This window comes from Sesamum indicum, linkage group LG16 (genome assembly GCF_000512975.1).
Source record: "Sesamum indicum cultivar Zhongzhi No. 13 linkage group LG16, S_indicum_v1.0, whole genome shotgun sequence".
Lineage (NCBI taxonomy): Eukaryota > Viridiplantae > Streptophyta > Magnoliopsida > Lamiales > Pedaliaceae > Sesamum > Sesamum indicum.
The window spans coordinates 1,548,376-1,568,235 of NC_026160.1; the positions used below are offsets into that span (position 1 = coordinate 1,548,376).

Genomic DNA, 19,860 nt, shown 5'->3' on the forward strand with positions numbered 1-19,860 from the left:
TTTATAATTTTTTTAAATTTTAAATTTTAAATCAATTATAAAATTATATTAATTAAATTCAAAATAATTTATTTTAAATATCATTAAAAGAAAGTTTTAATTTCAGTTTTAGTAATTATAAAACTTATTTAAATTTAAATATTTTTAACCAAAGAATAATTTAAATTTAAATATTTTTAGCTAAAGAATATTTTAAATTATTAATGTTTTACAATTTTTATAATTATTAACATTTATATTAATTAAGGTATTTTAAATTTGAAAAATAAATTTACTATATTAAATTTTTATACTTTGACTTTAATTTAATATGTTAATTTAAATTATAATACTCAAAATGTTTTATATTTTTTTTCATAACTTTAAGTTATATATTTAAAACAAGTAAAAGATATACATGTAAATATATAAACATCATGAGGGTATTTTAGTTCAAAATACCAAAAAATAAGGTCAAAAGCAGCTAAAAAACACCCATAAACGCACAATGAGATCATGTAATTCAGTTTCTGTTAAGTATTAACGAAAATGGTATCTTTTGCTGAGTTTTACAAAATACAGGGGGTTTTTTTAGTCATTTTAAAAATACAGAGGGGTTTTTAGCTATTTCAAAAAAATACAAGGGGTAAAATGCATTTTACTCTAATTTTATATAGCTTATAATATCTTATAAAAAAAGTTAGGAAGGTTAACCTTTTTTTAAAGAGTTTATAAGATCCAAAACATCTTATTTTCAAATTTTATAAACTCTTTTAAAAAAAAATTGTCAAACACTTTTTTGAACTTATAACCTCTCAAACATCTTATAAGATGTTTTGAGAAGCTTATAAACTTAGCCAAACACCCTCTTAATAGAGTTAAGAAAGGATAATTATATTGAATTCACCATAAAAATAAAGGTAAATTACAACAATTCTTTTGATAAAAAAATTTGAAATATTATAAATACTTTCTCGTTGGGAAAATTACCAATATCATCTAGTTTTAATGACCGTCCTACAGTTCAATCTGTTAGCTCCTGTTAGATTTTCATCTATTTTTTTGTGGTGAATTGACCGAGATGTCCTTATGAATTATGCATTATAAATTTTATTTATTTTTTGAAACTTACTAAAATTTATTTTATGAACTAAAAGGACAAATTTTCAAACTTTTTAATAAATAAAAAATGCAGTAAGAGCAAAATCGACAATTTCAGGCATCCATCCAAAAAATTGAATAGTTTCATTAAACGTTAAGTGGTATTTCTGATTTATATGTCAAACCTCAACGAGTCATCAAATTTACCAAAAAAAAAATAATACGGATTAAAGCAATACCAAATTTTTATTTATTATTATTATAATACAAGAATTACCGCCGCACAATAAGCATAAAATGCATTAAATCATCCAATTCATCAAAATTAAATTCCTCGACGAACAAAATCCTCATCCAACCAAAGCCAACGACGATGACATTAAATTTCATGTTTCCTTATTATCTATAGTTATTAAAAGCAAAAGGCGAATACATGCGAATTTGAATCTGCGTCCAATATTTATGCTATAATATAAAAATGAAACTACTCTTAGACTTACAATCAAGGGTTTGACTTATGTCAATATGATTATTTATGTATTTGAAATATTTAATGCCAGCTTTTAATCCTCGATATGTTGTCATATTTATTCTTTTTTTTTCTTTTACTTATGTTAATCAGTTAATTTGCTTTTAATAATATGTTATTTTTTATTATCGAAATTTGAATTGTATCTGTCTGATTACATAAAAACAAGGGGTGAGTAGCAATTTACATTCCCGTGATATTGAAAATGAACAAATTAAACCCTTATAAAAAATAATTAACAATTTATCCCTCTGTGTTCTAAAAAATAAAGTAATTTACCTCCTTAGGTAGGGAGGTAAATTGCTTTATTTTTTAAAATATAGGGGGAGGGATAAATTGCTATATTATAAAAATCATAGAGGGATAAATTGCTATTTTATTTTTTATAAGGGGGTTGTTTGCCGATTTTCTATAACACTGGGCGGGTAGATTGCAATTTACCCTAAAAACAAGTATTGTATGTCATGGTAGGCGGTATTATGAATTCCTTGACACGCATAAAATACACTACCGAATCCAGTTCATCATAACCACGTTTCAACAACAAACTTATCATACATACCAGAACCAGCTAGGCCGATATCGAATTTTTATCCGGACATCATAACCACGTTGTTTCAACAACAAACTCGCCATACATACCAGAACCAGCTAGGCTGATATTCAATTTTTATCTAGACCACACTGGAGTTTAGCAATATAAAATACTAAAATACCCTCTGCCCTCCCCTCTCTCTCATAGGCACACTCAAACAAACATTAGTTCCTCTCAACTGAGCCACTCTCTCTCTCTTTTCTTTTGTTTTTGTCATTTTTTTTTATGCCAAGCCAATGTCCCTCTCAACCGGGCCACACTGCAGAATGTATATGTATACTTCTCACTGATGATTCTGAGAAAGCTGAAATGAGTTATCGGTAGCGAAATCTTGGAGCTTTGGACGCTTTAGTCCCCCAATTCCAGCAGCATTGCTTGCTGTTTCACTCGTTTGATTGGTCTGCGAGCTCGAAATTGAAGAGCTGAAGCAGTGCAGGTCCAGCACATTTGCTGGAGTGCATGAGCTCGACACCATGCCCAAGACCGAGCCGTAACGTTCCATCGCAACCTCTTGCATCAGATCATAACACTGCACCAAATTCTCCTGAACCAACACAATTATTCTATCATCAATATTTGAAGAATTTAATTTTATTCCCATAAGTAATAAACATTTTGGGGAAAGAAGCTCAGAAAATTAAGAAAGCAATTAATGTGGGAAATGGGAGTACTAACAACAAACATATATATAGTAGTTGATATGATTTTTTCACCTTATTTACATAAGAACAGCTGCAGATAGCATCTCTGAAAGATGGAAGTTGCACTGGAAACAATTCATGGGCGGCAACGAGAAGGGCCGAGGCGGAGATAACGGAGGGCTTGAACTCGAGCAGCTTCACATCTGCAAAAATAAATGAAATTTTCAGCCCATAAAACCATAGACATATTAAAAATTAACTGTTCACAAGTAATAATTTGCTAAGGAATCATAACCATTCTGAGCTTTGAAGATGATCTCAAAGGCCCTGGTTTTCAATGCCTGGATCGATGAATCGTCCTTGAACTTGAAGAATGTGACAAAATAATTGGCGAAGGAAAAGGGATTAACGGAGCGCATTCGCCATTTAAGAGATCCAAGAATCAGCATCTCCATCCGTTCTATCGTAAGAAAATCGATCATGAAGCCACCAGCATTCTGCCCACCATAAAGAGAGAAAAAATAATGAAGTGGAGCATTAACTGATAAAATTCTGGAAAACACAGACAGACGCATGTTTGTGTGTGTGTTTTAAGATATAACAAAATTTGCAGAATTAATACCAGGAGATCAGAAACAGAGAACTCAGTTTTCCTCATTTTCAGTGCTAGCGAAATGCAAGAAATCGCCACTACTTTCAAGATCCATGGCTTCCCATCCTGCACCCCACAAAAGGAATCAGTTGAAACACGACTTTAACTTATATACATTAAAAAAAAAAAAAAACCACCTCGATACTCCTGTTCCATTAATGACATCTCAAGTGGAGAAGATGTGTAATAAACAGACAGAGAGGAGCATACGTACGGGTATGGAATGAGTGGAGAGGAAACGATCCATGTAATTGGTAGCAAGATACGACGTGAAGGCATCGAAACCACGCGAGAAACAGAAGATTGAGGAGACGATTTCGCGACGAATAGAGAGGTTTGAGTCTGCAGAATTGAGCGCCTGAAGGTAAGTCTTGGAGGGCATGTGTTCGTCCTCTATATGGAACAGTGAAGGGAACTTTTCCATGGAAGGTGGCAATGGATTTTCAAGATCGAACTCCATTGATGATGGTTTATTCTTTTTTCAATGCTGTTTCTCTCTTTTTATCACTACTGATACACACTCTTATATAAGGTACATGGTTTGTTGTGGGGGGTGGGGGTGGGGTGGGGTGGGGTGGGGTGGCAGAGTAGTAAATGATAAGAGGAAAAAGATGAGAGTTGGCTCTCCTGTTTCTTTAAAAGATACTGTGTAGAAACTTCAACTTCACTCCTCGGTCCGCTTTCTCACTAACTCATTGGGAATGATAACATTTTCTCTTGTGGGGCTCATCTACTTTGCTTCAACATATATGTCCATGGAAGAATTGTTGGATGAGTAACAAATACACATTCACAACTCACCATACTTCTATAAGATTTGTTCATATGGCAATTTTTATTTTAAATTTTTATTGCAATCTTTTCTGTTATATTTAATATATACATTTCAGTTCACAACAAAAGAAAAAAAATAAGTACATTTATGTAATTACGTAAATCTCATCTGGCAGCAAAAGGCAAGGATAATTTGTAAGGTGGTTGATGTTTCTGCGAGAGTGTGTAATTTTTCAAAAGTGCGGTGGTTTGTGTGATGATATTAACATTCTAGTGGGTGTATTTGTACTTTCTAGAAAGGTTGTGATGATTCATGTAAATAAACCATAAGATCAGAGGATGTAGATATAATTATCCAAATATAATATATTAATGAAATATTAAGAAAATTTTTTCAAGGTATAAATATATATATATATATATATATATCGTAAATAACAACAAATTGTTATCTTGTCTTAATATAATTATTTGTGGCACAAATTTGCATTAATTTGTCACTACAAACAATTATTAGCACACTGTACAATGGCAACATAAACAGAGTGACAATAATATTTGTTTTCACTACATTGTCATTATACATGTGTCACTACTTAAACATTGTCATTATAGACACATTATTAATTTCTTAGTGACAATTATATGCACAATATATTTTGTCAGTATTATTATCTTTTTTCTGTAGTGACACACCACATATACAAAATCTTTGTTAAAATAATTAGATCACATATATTCCATACACTTGATGTATGTGTATTAAATAAAATAGTAAACGAGTTAGAATACACAAGAAGAAATAATGTCTTTAAACAACAACATAAATTTCCTACAAAATACTGAAAATTCATTGCTAATTTACGTTAACAACAAATTCAGTTAAAAAAAATATTGACTTGATAATTAGCTCCTTATTATGAAAATACTTATGAAAATATTTATTCGTAAAACTTTGTGGGAAACTTTCAAAATTTTTTAGTCAAGGCCAGCTACGAAGTTCTACGACATTAAAATTCCTCTTCTAATTTTGATAACTCTATCTATCCAACACCAACATAGTCGATCGGTCATATTTCGATATGATAATTACCTTACTATGACATAAGGGTTTCTCGAAACAGTTGAGGGGATTTGGAGGCATAAATATATGGAATTCCCATGTACTCCATACACATGAGCTTAAGTTACTTAAGCCGATATTCAGGGAGCAACAGAAGAGCAAATGAGACCTCTCTGCCAACGTGCAACAGGCTACAAAATTTATTGCAGAGGCGTAGAGTCTCCTCCAAGACTTCCCAGCCGTGCTCTTGCTGCAGGAACTGGAGAATTTTCGTAGTTTTATTTGTATTAAACAACAAGACATGATCAGGCAACGAGCTCAAGTTAATTGGTTGAAAGGTGGTGATAATCGCACCCGAATATTCTTTCTCAAAAGGTGGTGCGAGGAGAGCTCGACGAAAAATTTATCAACTTAACTCAACTGATGGAAGGCTATTGCAGGATCAGGATGCAATAGTGCCGGAGATTACTAGCTGCTATGAAAGGCTCTTGGGAGGTTAGAGGCGTGTCATAGATATTCAGCTGGACCATGCACTTGGATGCATATCTAACCGGAAGAGTTTCTGAAGAGGCATCACAGGATATGGTGCGGCTGGTCTCACATGTGGAGATTAGAGATACCTTGTTCTTTCAAGGCGCTAGGCCCAGATGGGTATACTGCATGTTTCTTTAAGAAGACATGGTCTGTGGTTGGTCCGGAAGTTTCTGCGCAGCAGTCAAGCAATTTTTTAGCTCTTCTATACTTTTGAAGCAAACGAATGCCACACTCTTGACTTTAATACCAACGGTGGAGTTGTAGTTGACGATGGCTGATTTTTGTCCGATTGCGTGCTCCAATGTTATCTGCAAAATCATATTTAAGGGAATTGTGAATCTCATAAAGTAGGTGTTAAATATGCTTGTTGATAGCAGTCAAAATGCGTTCGGCCCCTGCCAAGCAGCCTGCTGCTACCTTCATCCAAAACTGATTTTTTTCTTTTATGGATAAAAAACTTAAACTAAACCAGTATTTTCCAAAGAAAACCATCTTTCAGAAAAATACAAAAATATCCAAAATTAATTTAGCAAACTTAAACTATGCATTTAAAGCACATAATCATGCAATTAACAAATTAATCATGCAAAAGTAACCACGAATTTTACCTCTTTGATCCGTTTTCTGTTCCGCTTCAAGCATTGTTCAAAATCTCCAAATTTGTTTATTTAGAGGATCCAAGAGTAGAACTCCTCTAAAGCTAGTTCACACCACACCTTAGAAGTAGATGTAATTTTGTTGCTAGAAAGAATTAGATTGATGGAAGAAACTAAAACCGTTTTGCATTATTAATTAGTGTAAATGAATTTCTCTTATTCTTACTTGAATATCCTTCAAGGACAACTCAAGATATGGGAAAAAAAAGAAGAAAAAATTCGTGGCTAGCACTTAGGTTACAGAGGAAGTTGAAAGATGTATGTAATGTCAAAAGACCTAGTCTTCAAAAACACACACATCACTCTAACTAACACACACCTAGTTTGTGTAATCTATTGTGGCTGAGTGGGCCCTCAACTCCTTAACATAGAAGAGTTCCAACTCCTCTATGATTTGTGTGTGACCTTTATAAGGGTCACCTTTATTTAGATTTGACTTGTGTCTAACACAATTGATTAATTAAATTAAATTTAATTAGTTCTTTCTTAGTATCTAATAATAAAAAATGTCCACTATCATGGGTGTTTGTCTAGCAGCAGTTCATGAAACTAGAGATTAGACGAATTTTGGAGTGAACATCTAGGCCTCGAGTTCCATACAGGTATAATCCTTGCGTCGACTGTCTTCCAGCCTTAGTCCAAGACATGGAATTGAGCGTTGGTTTTCATTATTGACTAGGCAACTGTATTTTATACTCGAGATACTTTTACTCTATTGATCTAACCTAGGGAACCATTCCCTACTCGATCAATCTATTTGGACAAAGACTTTTTAGAGTTTAAACCATCTCAAGAGACGCATAGGAGACATTCTATCACATACGCACCGGGAACATATTCTATCTTGAAATCTATTATCCTCACTATATACTTCAACTGCACTAGACATGGCGCATAATGGACATTACAAAGATACGGTCGCCTCTTGCAGATCTAAGATAGAACCTTCATATGTATGCGACTACCAAGATTTCTCAAGTGTGAGGACTAATTCTGTACTATCAAACTTGAGAATACCAGTCCTACTGATCAAACCTCTAATGCTTCCATATGAAAATTCTCGTGAGTCAGTTTAGTCAGCTAACAACCCTTACCAACTAACCTACCAAAACTGCATAAATGACCTACATTTGTCATCAATGGAACATGACACTCATACAATAATACAATACTTAGAGCAAGTCTCTTAGGATTCCCGATGGCTAGTGTCAAGGTCCTTGAATTGGAACGTTTTAGGCTAACCCTCAAAAATTAGTTTCATACCCAGAACATATGCGCAACTACACGAGTTTTTCAATTGGTCCATGGGCATATGTTGTGACGTTAAAGCGTCGTTTAATGTAATTAGTAAGCAAAAGAAAAACATATACTAAAGTTAAATACTTACTCAATTCATCAAAGCAAAATTACTTTAATAAATATTGTAGAATAGTTTGCAAAATCACCAATCCAATTGGCTTTCTAATCATCTATTCTAGGAGATTCTCCGCCTACTTGCTTGATTAAAGTGGGCATTCATAAATCTTATGATACTGTTCAATGGGACTTATTGTTGGTGACTTTTAAGCTGTTTGGATTTCACACTAGTTTTGTTGGATGGGTTTCTAAATATCTTACTACGGTATCTTATTCAATTCTTATTAACGGGCAACCACTAAGTTTTTTCTCAAGAGCCCAAGGCTTTAGGCAGGGGGATCCAATGTTATCGGTCATGGAAGTGTTCAACCTATGTTTGAAACTGCAAATTTATTTAAATGTTAATTTTGTGTAGAACTGTAAATGCAAAGGTGTTAAATGATTTATGCTTAGTTTTGTTGAAGATCTCCTTCTTTCTTATTATGCTAATTACAATTCTCTTAGCACTTTGAAAGAAGGGTTCTCCGTATTTGCAGCATTGTCCAGATTAGAAACTAATAAAGGGAAATAATGAACTTTTTTTTTTAATCTAAGGTTGCTAAAAAAAAGGGCTACTTGATTACAAGAGGTCTTTGGGTTTCAATAGGAATGCTATCAATAAAATACTTTCTTGTGTCATTATCCTCGTCAAGATTATCAATTTCTGACTGTAGGTCACTTTGTAAAAAATGGATAGAAGAATTGCAACATGGAGATGGCATAAACTTTCATTTACTAGGAGAGTGCAACTGATTCAGTTAGTATTATTTTCCTTTCGTATCTATTGGACATATGTATTTTTGCTGCCCAAAAAGGAATAGTCACTAAGATTGAGAAGAGGATGAGCAGATTCCTATAAGCTGGGGCCAACGTTCATGCAACGACCAAGGTATCCTAAACCTAAGTGTGCAAACCTGTAGTGCGGGCAGTCAAGCCAATTAACAAAGCCCTTTTGTCCCGACACCTTTGGGAAGTGATATCACAAATTCAACATTGGTTTGGGTTCAGTGGGTGATGGAGAACAAGCTGAAACAGAAGTCAATTAGAACCGTTCAAGCTGGAACAGGGTCTTAGATTTAGAGGAAAATGCGTAAACTCAAGTCTACTTTACAATTTGTTATCCAGTATTGCAATGGAGATGAAGTTAACACGTGGCTATGGAAAAACCAATGTCTAGTAGGTTGTCGCTGCAGTTGCCATGGTTAACAGGGACTCTTATTTGATAGCAAAGTTGTGACTGTGTTGGAAGAGAGTGAATGGAGTTGGCCTTGTTCTTGGTTTGCCATCATCACTTTGATTGCTAATCATATACGAACTATTCAGCCTAGTAGGGATAATGTTAGATGGAGGAATACATCAAGATGTTTCCAATTATCGGAAGCCATACAAATGTTATCCAAAGTAAGGCCAATAGTGCAATGGAGCTCTTTGGTGCGAGGACCACTCAAAATCTATAGAAACTTATTCATGCTTTGGCTAGACATAGAGGACCATTAAATAATTTGCTCAACAAAATTAATTATTGGACTTAATTTAATTTGTTGAAATAAATTAATCGAGCCCGGTCCAAATGCACTAAGCCTAGTTGCCAGTCAACTTACTTTATATGGAAAGTGAAAAACGGCAGATAGGGTTTTATTTAGGCCGATATTATCGGCCATAATGAGGTGGTAGAGGAGTCATAGAAAGTTGGTGGGGATAGGGGACTAATTTAGTTGACTAGGTCTTTCTTCTTTTGCTTCCAACTTTATTTATACTCGTCCATAACCCTAACACAAAAAACAGTCTTTTCCCCTTTCTCCCTAAGGTTGAATTTTATCGTCCCTCTCAATATCTCTTGTTATTTTTGGTCTAGAACTAAGTCAAGAACTAGGAAGATAGGAAAATACACTTAGCATAGTGTAGTTTTTTTATCCCTCTTCCTGATTTGTTACTTTATAAGATGAGAACAAGTTTCATATTCCTAGTGTGGTGTGGAGGATATTAGAGGAGTCCTATGTTGGAGTCTTGCATGGATGAACACGGAAGAGGACATCAACGTGTGTAGCCGATCAGAGGTGAAAATCGAAAAAGGTATTCTTTTGTATTTCATGCTCTCAATTTTTCCCTTTTTCCATAGTCTAAATCACAGATCTACTGTTATTTTATTTGATCTCTATGATTTATACACCTATAATCCGTGAATGTTCAAAGATACCCCCTTTAAACGCCGTTAATTCTTTGTTTTACCTTTTCGCTCTTTTGCTGCGTTCTTTGTCCAATCCACAACCTTTCAATGCCTGAGGGCCTTTGGCATGTAGATTTTAAGAACCATCAATTATGTTTCGTAGGACAGCTACTATCGTTGTGAGTGCCAAAGTTTGAAGCATTCAACACATTTGTTCAGGGTATGCTCAGTCTGGGTAGGGGCGCCCAGATTTAGCTTGTAGATAGAGGGCGATTCTTGCTTTGTTTCAATCATATTATGCTAGAAATAGGGCGTTGGAGGGGTGACTGTGGAGTTTCGAAAAAAACGTAATTGTTCTTAATAGAATCCATGAGCACGAGAACTCAATGTAGGTCAATTTGAACTAGTGTGGCTTCTATATGCATATTCACCACCTACCATGAAGTATGATGAACCTAAGAATAACTATGTTGATAGGAAATCAGGTGGGATAGTTTAAGAATATGCAGACGAACTATTCAAGGTGTTTTTGTGGCTCTATGTTGCATGTTCGAGTGGCCATTGATAACAATCTCCTGCTTAAACGGCCAATATCGATCCAATCTACATTAGGGGATGAGATACTCGTAAACTTTTTCTATAAATGACAATTTCTATTGATAACAATTTCTACTCCTTATGCGAGAAGCTTTAGCATATTGATAAGTACTATGAGCTTCGTTTCAATGACTTTGTGGATCAGGGGATGGAGACATTGTATGGTCATTGGCTTAGGGCAGTTCTGTTTCCTCGAGCCAGGTCAAAAGTGAACCAGTTGGGGGTTGTTGTTTAGTAGATGAGCGTCAGTGGTGCAAATAGAGGGGAAGCAAGGTTCTGTAGTTTTTGGTGACTTTGCTAAGATAAGCTGGAGTGGTACGGTAGCGAAGGAGACCGGTGCGGGGAAGTATGCGGAGGATGCTAGAGAGGTGGCCTCTAACTAGAGTAGGTAACAAGGGTGTGAGTGCGATGTAGGACACGAACCAGGGGAAATGGGCTGGTACTAGGACAGGATGGCCATGGGATTGATGGGGTTAGATCCAGGCTGATAGAGGATGGAGGTAGGGATGGCCTGCAGGGGTGGGGGCTGGATACGAGCGAGGGTAAAGACGGGTGCATGAGGGCAAATGGTCGGTTGAGTTTATTCCGTCTACCTATTCGAGACTATGGTAGTAGGGGCATCTGCTATGAACATGGAAATGGGAGGTAGGGACAATGGGGCTTTAGTCACGGTTCTGTTTTACTTCACGACCTGTGGGGGTGGTTTCCAATAGGATCCCGACAGACAGGGGAGGCGTAGCACCCAGGTGGGATGAGATAGGGGTCCAAAAAGAGGATCAGGGGTATCATCTTGATTGAGTTGGATGGGGATGGCTTGTGGAGAGTAAATGCAGACTGCAGTTGGTGGACAAAGAGTCAGAGTGGGGATATTTGATAGGAGTATATTTTTATTATAATTTCAGTGATATCTTGCTAATCTTTTAAGGCTAAAATACTCCTAATCAAGTGTTATAATAGATTGATGGGACCAAAAAGGAAGAAAGAGACCACAATCAACATGTTGACAGATTAGAATGACCAGTTAGGTGTGGGTCTGCGGGAAAGTGACTGAAGAAGGAAAGTACAACAGACAAATTTTGGGAAGTTTTATGGCTGATTAGGTTACCTATGGCTGATTGGGAACTTACCTTGTTGGAATAAACTCTTTGGCATAATAGTTTTAATTCCTCAGGTCTTTTAGCTTTCTTAGGAATCTACTTTTACTAGTACTAGTAAGATTAGGTAACTACTAGTCAATATAAATATTCATTTAGTTCACCATATGAACAACGTTAGATCCGATTGTTGCTCTTTTCTAAACATTCTCTCCGTTTTTATGATATTTTACTCTTTTCTTCTTATGCGTTCTTCTATGAGCATGTCTAGCTAATTTTTTTAATTTTGGTTAAAGATTCGGTTAATGCTTAATTCCAACAATGAGTTGTGAGATCTAAATTATGCTTTCTACTTTCATTTATATTAATATTTGTGTTGTTCTCTATATTTTTATTACAAATAATATGATTTATGAATGATAAGACCCATTGTTTATTGTAAAAAATATTTGCCTAGCCAATTGAACTCGTGAATCTGTAATTATTTGTTTAGTTCAATAACTAGTGGTAACACATCATAATTGATCATGTCGTAGTGCTCCATTATGTTGTGGGGAATGCACAATCTAACTTAAATAAATTCTTGCAGGAATTTATTGGTTAGAATTGGGCCTTTCTAGTTTTTAATACTATCAGTAGATTAAATTTTGAGAACGTTCTCAAGGTTGTCTACTAATTAGAGATTAGTCAACTTATGTTCCTTGACTAACGCCAAGGTGAGGTTGTTAGGTCGTATCAATGACCATAATCAATTTATCTATCATGAACGATCATCATCTTTGCATCTATGATCAATCGTGGAATTGAGTTTGATCATGTCTTTAACTGGAATATTCCCTCATATTTACTCCCTCTTTTAAGTGTTCCCTTTTTATTTAGTTTTAGATTAAGATTTTAAACAAACACCCCCCTTTTACTTATTTTGCTTCATGTTTACAGATTCTATCTTTTATTTTGAAATGTGTTGTATTATTTATTTTGTGTCGCACATGACTTTATGGGACCGAAAAGGTTTATTTTTAGGTTTAATGGTACCAAAATCCGAACCCGTAACAATTGTAGTACTAAAAACAAAACTAGCCTTTCTTAACGGTATCAAAACAGGATTTTGCCCACGAAAAAGAAAGAAATGAATGAACAATCTTTTGGGAAATCTTCCTATTAATCTATTCTTAAGAATTTTAAACACGTGGTGAATGAAGCCCAATTTAATTCACGAAGTTGAGGTCCCATGACCTTAGAGATCATCGGTTCGAACCCCGCATTATGTGCAAGATGTTGTTTCTATTGCACAGTAGGTGTTGATTCTACTATAATAGTAGTTGTTGGTTAGATTAGTTTATTCGATATCATTGATTACAGTATGATTGTTGTAATGATCTTTTTTAAATATTGATATTCGACAGAAATAATTATAATCAATTTATTTTAATTAATAATAATTCACCGTTCTTATTTTAAAAAAAATAAAATTAAACACGTGAAAGGCGCAAGTTGGTGTACAATATGAAACAAATGAAAGAGTAATTCAAATTCTTCTCCCCTTTATTTATGCTTCGTATGCATGGATGAATGCTAATAAATTTTGGTACGAGAAATACCTCATTTCCATGTAATTATCACTTTTCCTCTTGGCAATCTTAACAAATACACTCCTTCAACTTGAAATTCATTTTTTTAATTGAAAATTGTATAATTACATTAAAATTTTAATAAATTGAATAATACATCGATTCAATCAAAATATCAATATAATTAAAAATAACTAAATAAATTTTAATAAATTTACATAAAGCGATATAAATATTCACACGTCCCATTGCATTTATTGAATTTCAGCCTTAACAATTAGGTCAAAACATCATGATTAAATTAAATTTCTTTTATTTTATTTTTTTTTCAGTACAATGAGGGTGGGGTAGGGACAACCTAGGTCCTTCAAAGAGGAGAGTAATATTGTTAACTCAATCAAATGATTGGTGGCGATTAAATTCAGTTTCCATGGAGGCAAAAATTGAAAGAAATGATAAGCATCGTAAGGTAAGTGTCACTTATTAGAGGAAACAACCTTCCTCTTTATAATAGTACTGGCGGTCATAGTTTGTCATCCGTTTAATAAATAAATTTTAAAATATATTATAAATAAAAATAAAATATATAAATCAAAACATCTTATTAAAAAAGAAATAAATAAATTATTTTTAAAGTTTCGTCGATACAAAAAGAAATAATATAATGATGTCATAATATCTCTATATATTTTTTAAAATAAAATAATTTATTTTATTAAATAAAAATATAAATTACTATATTTTAAATCGTAGACAAAAAAAAAATAGCTTTTTTTTAATTCAAAAATAGTTTATTTATTTAAAATATCAAATAAGCATTAAACCCGTTAAATATAGATAAGCCTATTCGGACCAAAATATAGATAAGCCTATTCGGACCAAAGTTTTGTCAATTGGTATTAGATCCTCACTCCCAATATCCTAACGTGTGGCTGTACGAATACCTCCTTATCTCCCAACTCTTGTGGTCATCAGTTGCCCGCACGCCCTTCTCCAATCATCCCTTCATCTTTTCCTATACCTCCACCCCCACAAAGCCGACACCCACCACTCGTCACTCACACTGAAACTGCTCCCCATGGCTTCTTCAGCTGCGCTGTCCCCAGCCATCACCCCTTCTCAGGTAATTCACCCACAATTAACTCGTAACTGTGCAACATACGATTTTAACCGAGGTATTTTTCCGTCAGCTGTGCTCTGGGAAGAATGGGATGAACCCATCTTCACACGTGGCGCTCTCAAAGTGCTTGAAGAATGGGAAGAATAAGTAGATGGGATGATCGGGTGCCTGATATGGGAAAGAGGCAGCTCATGAATTTGCTGCTTCTTGGTGCTATTGCTCTGCCTTCTGGTGGAATGCTGCTGCCCTATACTTACTTCTTTGTTCCACCTGGGTCAGTTTTCCTTTTCTTTTTTGTTTTTTTGTTTGTACGTAAATGTTTGGATTTAATGTAATTTAATCTAATGATATTGCAAATGAGTAAATTACTCCCAAATTATTCGGATAAAGCAATTTAACTTTTGGTTTCTTGTGAGATAACATTGCATGTCCTTTATGAACCAAGAGCAGTGGCCGAGGGACTGGTGGTGGTACCGTTGCCAAGGATGCATTAGGCAATGATGTTATTGCAGCGGAATGGCTCAAAAACCATGGACCTGGCGATCGGACACTTACACAGGGGCTGAAGGTAATTATTGATCTAGTTGCAAAATAGATCACTTATTGGCTTTAATCTCTTTATTACTATATAAAGTCCTTTTCAGCCAGGAATTAAGGTTGTTGAACAATGTTGTTTTGGTCATTGTCATAGAACTCTCTGTGATAAAACCTCCGAAAACACTCGAAGAGTGAATTGTGGATGTGAAATTCACTAAGACACATAGATAGATGACCTTACACTGCGTAATTCTTGGTGATGATGCTGAAAATAACGGAGGATACTCTTTAAACAAGATTTTTCAATCATCAAAATGATGAACTGGTGGATCTTTTTATACTGATTTTTGCGCTTCGGTTTTTAGACTTAAGGCAATTAAATAACTGGGACAACTCTTGATATTTGTTAGTTTCTTTTGGTATGTATAGCATTCACATATATGGAAGAGTAACATTGAGAAACTTCGATCCTCTTACACATGGTTGACACTCGAAGGTTGAAAATTCTTGTTCTTTGGTGTCTTATAGGAACTACATAGAGAGCGTAAGACTATGACCAAAAAGCAAGATAACATCTTTCCATAGTAATCAAGATTAGATGGTTTGTCCTCGCCCAAAACAATATGATTAAGATGGTATGAAGTCATTTGAAATTCTTACTCCAGATCCTTCCGTTCAAATGTAGTTTTAAAGACTAGCAGACGGGCAGGGGAACTTTTTAAGATAAATCATGGCAGCACAATAGTTGTCACAATAATTTCTCAAACTCGGTTGTTATTTCTGTAATATGCACAATTTCAAGGAATACCTATAAGTTATTGCTAATAATATAGGTATATCTATGTTTATATGATGCCTTTTTTCACGTAGAACTCTTATGTATAAGGAAGCATAGAGTTGATGTTTTAATGCTTTGATGAACTTCAGGGTGATCCCACTTACCTCGTTGTGGAGAGCGACAGAACACTTGCAACGTACGGTATCAACGCCGTCTGCACCCACCTTGGTTGTGTCGTGCCGTGGAATGCTGCTGAGAACAAGTTCATCTGCCCTTGCCATGGATCCCAATACAACAATCAAGGAAGAGTTGTTAGAGGACCTGCTCCGTTGGTATGTTGGCGTTCAATTCTAATTTTAAAATACGTTTTGCTGAATAATGATGAATTTTTAAATTCTTTCCAAGTTTATTCATTTCAAATCCTTTCTCCAAATTCATGCCTTATATTCAAATCCATCAATCCAAATGCACCCTTAAGGTTGTATTTGGACTGATGGATTTAAAATTGTGACAAATCCTTTGAATTTGTTTAGATAATTCTAAAATCGAAGGATTTCAAATCGTCCAACTTTAAATTTCAAACTATGTTTTTTTAGAAGATTGATGAATTTCAAATTCTTCTGGGTTGCATTTAGATTGAAATATTTGAAACCACGGATTTCAAATCGTTAATAATGAATACTTTGAGTATGTTTTGATCATTCTAAATTTAAAGGATTTCAAATGCTTTCATTCTAATTTTGAACTATGTGTTGATGAAAACGGATGGATTTCAAATTCTTTCTAAATGGTGTCATTTGAAATCCTTTCTCGAAATCCTTCCTTCAAATCCAAATTCATCAATTCAAATACACTCTTGATTCCGAATCATTTGAAATCATTGTTTCAAACCTTTCCCTCAAATCGAAATCCATCAATTCAAATATAGCTCTATGGTTTCTCGGGACTAGCTAGTCGAGGAATAGAAAACTATTTCTTACATTCTGAGTATTTTCTTATCTTTTAACTTATATAGCTTGGAAGTTAAAACACTAAATTGTACAACTTTGGTTTTTCGATATACTTCTTGCTGAAATTTTCTACATTACTGTTGGATGCAGTCCTTGGCCTTGGCTCATGCTGATGTGGATGACGGGAAGGTAGTGTTCGTTCCATGGGTTGAAACTGATTTTAGGACAGGTGAAAATCCATGGTGGGCGTAAACCTGTCGATACTTTTGCCGTATAGTGTATCATATGGTTTGTATGGATTATATCCCTCAAGAGAAACTTGAAGCTGCAAGTGTTTTTACTTATCCAGATTCATTTTGTCTGATACAAATTTATGTAAATGATACCAAATTTATGGAAGTCGAAGGCATGGTTAAAGTCTTGAAATTTATAGGAAAAAATGTAGCAACCTCATATAATATTGTAAATGAATAAAGTATCCTCCTATGAACAAAAAAATAGCAATTTACTTCCTTGTGTTTTTAAAATACAGCAACTTATCCTTTATATTTTGTAAAATGAAGCAATTTACTTCCTTAAACAGAGAGGTGGTTTGCTACATTTTAAAAAATACAAGGGATGAATTATTATTTTTTCATAAAAATATAATTTATCAATTTGTAATATCAAAAATGTGAAATAATTTTGGCCTATGACCAATTGAGTAAGGCTCAATGCACTCACTGGATGGCCCTTTTGATCACTAAGCCCACAACTTGCCAGCTCATACCCATACCTGACCCGATAAATGATTAAACTCCCTAAAACCTAACCCAAATTTCATTTCCCTCACTTGGCAGCAACGGTTTCTCCCTTTCTCTTCCCTACTCGCCTCCTTGACTTCTCCTCCCCCTTTGAATCTTCAATGGAGGTTTCCCAAGGATGTTGGGAACCCTCTCCACCGCCTTCCTCACCTCTATCTCGTCCCTTCTACCGGTATAAATTACCTCTTTTGTGGATACATAATCGAAAAGTACTAGAGCAAAATCCTTTGTGTTCTTGAATCTTTTTGTGGTTGGCTTTGTGTCCTAAGTTCTTAGTGAACAAGTGATGTTACTCTTGGTGAGAAAGGAGCAATCGTGAGTGCGTAGGTCGTCGGCCTTCTTGTGGCCGTGTCGACCACCTCAGATCTTTGGCTCCATAAGCCGATATTCTTTATTCGACTTCTTTATATTTTTGTAATTATTATTGTTGTATATTTGGCTTGTGTTATTTAAAGGTTCAAAATTCATAAATTTATAATAGTTGAGTTAGGATTAATCGAGCTTCCGCTGAAAGATAAATACCCAACACCAAAAAATAAATTACATTAAATCAAATATATGTTGGATGCAACTCTTGAAAGGGCAAGCAATGTTGGAAACTTTCAAGAGTGTTTAGGCTCTGTTTGGCCGCTCCATACGTTCTCTAAATATCTTTTCATTTTTGGTTTGGAAAAAAGGTATGGGTAGCTTCTACTTCTATTGGACTAGAGCATCGGCTCAAGGATCATATGTATATTTTTACAGAAAAGGTTTGGGCTGCTTTACCTTGCATTATGGTCCATGGAGTACGACTTTTGGATTGAATTTTTTATTTTACATTTAAATGAATCTTTTGTTTCATTTAATATATTAAAAGAATATCACGATCGTTCACTTGCTAAAAACATGTATTTCAAGGTAAATGTATTATATATTAGTGATGTACAAAGAATCATCAAATATTTTTAAAAAGAATTGATTAGTGAAAATCTCTTAATTATTATTTATTTTGTATAAGAATTCAATTTATTAAGATAATAAGTTTTTTATTTGTAGTCGTTTTTTAATGTATATTTTGCTATTTTTATCTTAGTTACTATTGTATTTTTGTAACAGTATCCTTCTTTATTATATCTATTATTATTATCGTACTTTAAATGATTTTGATTTTTAAACTAATTATTTGTTAATATTTCTTAATGAAAAAATCTATCTAATTGAACACATATGTAGTATCAACTACTTCTATTGTAATATTCCACAATAATGCTAATAATATTCATTGTCCAGTTATTACATATATTTTAAGCTTTACCTGTTACAATATTATTTATATTTTTCTTTAAGGTGTAAATTTGAAAGATTATTGTATATAGATGATGCGAGCAAAAAGTTGTTCAATTATGTATTTTCAAGTCGAGATCTTAGGCCTAACTTTACATAAGTCTTAGAAAGGGGACTTATGAAAAATTCGACGGCACTCTAATGTTCAAGTCAGTAAATGATGATAGAAATAAGAATTGAATTGAACAATGTAGGATAATAGTCCAATGCCACAATGTTGGTGCAATAGTGTTTCTATGCTTGTTAGTATAAAGAAAATGTTACCTTTTACAGGGGAGGGTCCCTTGTATATCTATTGCCCCTACTAGTTAAGAGAGCCCGATCCCCTTGGGACTTAAAAGAGTTGCTAGGAGATAGACTCCACGTACTAGAGGGAATCCTCCAGCTTGGACTCCTGACTGTTAGGGACTTATCCTCCATATGGATGAAAATTGGGACCAAAAATTGGGGCTTCGTCCTAGACCCAAACCTAGACCTAGCCCGTTTAGGAATTGGTTTTGGAGGGTTGAAATTTATTGGGTTCGGACCCAGTCGGGTTCAGGGAGGGATACGGGTTTTGTACTAGCTCATATTTTATTATATTTTTTATTATTTATTATTCATATGTAACACACAGTTAATAAAAAATTATGATATTATATGTAAATCTTTCAACAATTTTGCATATATCCAACTCTATATAAGAAACCAGAAAAATAAAAAATTAGTTGAATATATTATTTGTAGATTGTAAAAATGATAATACTTAATAGAGATTGTAAAATAATAATATTTAATGAGAAAACTAATAATTTAGATGAATGTATACTTTATCTTATACAATTCATTTTAGATTGAAAACAATGTTAAGGTATTAATATCTAAATTGATATTACTTATTAAAAAATAAGATATTAGTTGAATGTATTCTTTGTATTATATAATTCATTATAGATCGTAAATGATATTAATTGATGAAAAAATTAATAATTTAAATGAACATGTACTTTGTCTTATACAAT

General features: G+C 34.0%; 2 protein-coding genes across 2 annotated transcripts; one reads left to right on the forward strand and one right to left on the reverse strand.

The window, feature by feature from the left end:
* On the reverse strand, positions 2,078-4,053 carry LOC105178534 (putative cyclin-D6-1). The gene is made up of 5 exons (XM_011102025.2): positions 3,712-4,053; positions 3,468-3,563; positions 3,141-3,342; positions 2,918-3,048; positions 2,078-2,748 (listed from the first exon to the last, which is right to left on the reverse strand). The coding sequence occupies exons 1-5, from the start codon at positions 3,955-3,957 to the stop codon at positions 2,488-2,490; spliced, it is 936 nt and encodes a 311-aa protein (XP_011100327.1). The 5' UTR covers positions 3,958-4,053; the 3' UTR covers positions 2,078-2,487.
* LOC105178615 (cytochrome b6-f complex iron-sulfur subunit, chloroplastic) lies at positions 14,244-17,159 on the forward strand. The gene is given in 6 exon segments (XM_011102125.2): positions 14,244-14,471; positions 14,539-14,606; positions 14,608-14,742; positions 14,919-15,036; positions 15,933-16,115; positions 16,884-17,159. Coding segments are annotated over 6 exon segments (651 nt in total). The 5' UTR covers positions 14,244-14,426; the 3' UTR covers positions 16,986-17,159.

What these genes read in the sequence shown, in the direction of transcription:
- LOC105178534 (XM_011102025.2), bottom strand. Translation starts at nt 3,957, where the DNA reads ATGGAGTTCGATCTTGAAAATCCATTGCCACCTTCCATGGAAAAGTTC. An exon ending in TCTCTGTTTCTGATCTCCTG is followed by an intron (nt 3,343 to 3,467) that starts GTATTAATTCTG and finishes TATGGTGGGCAG; the next exon opens with AATGCTGGTGGCTTCATGAT. An exon ending in CATCTTCAAAGCTCAGAATG is followed by an intron (nt 3,049 to 3,140) that starts GTTATGATTCCT and finishes TTATTTTTGCAG; the next exon opens with ATGTGAAGCTGCTCGAGTTC.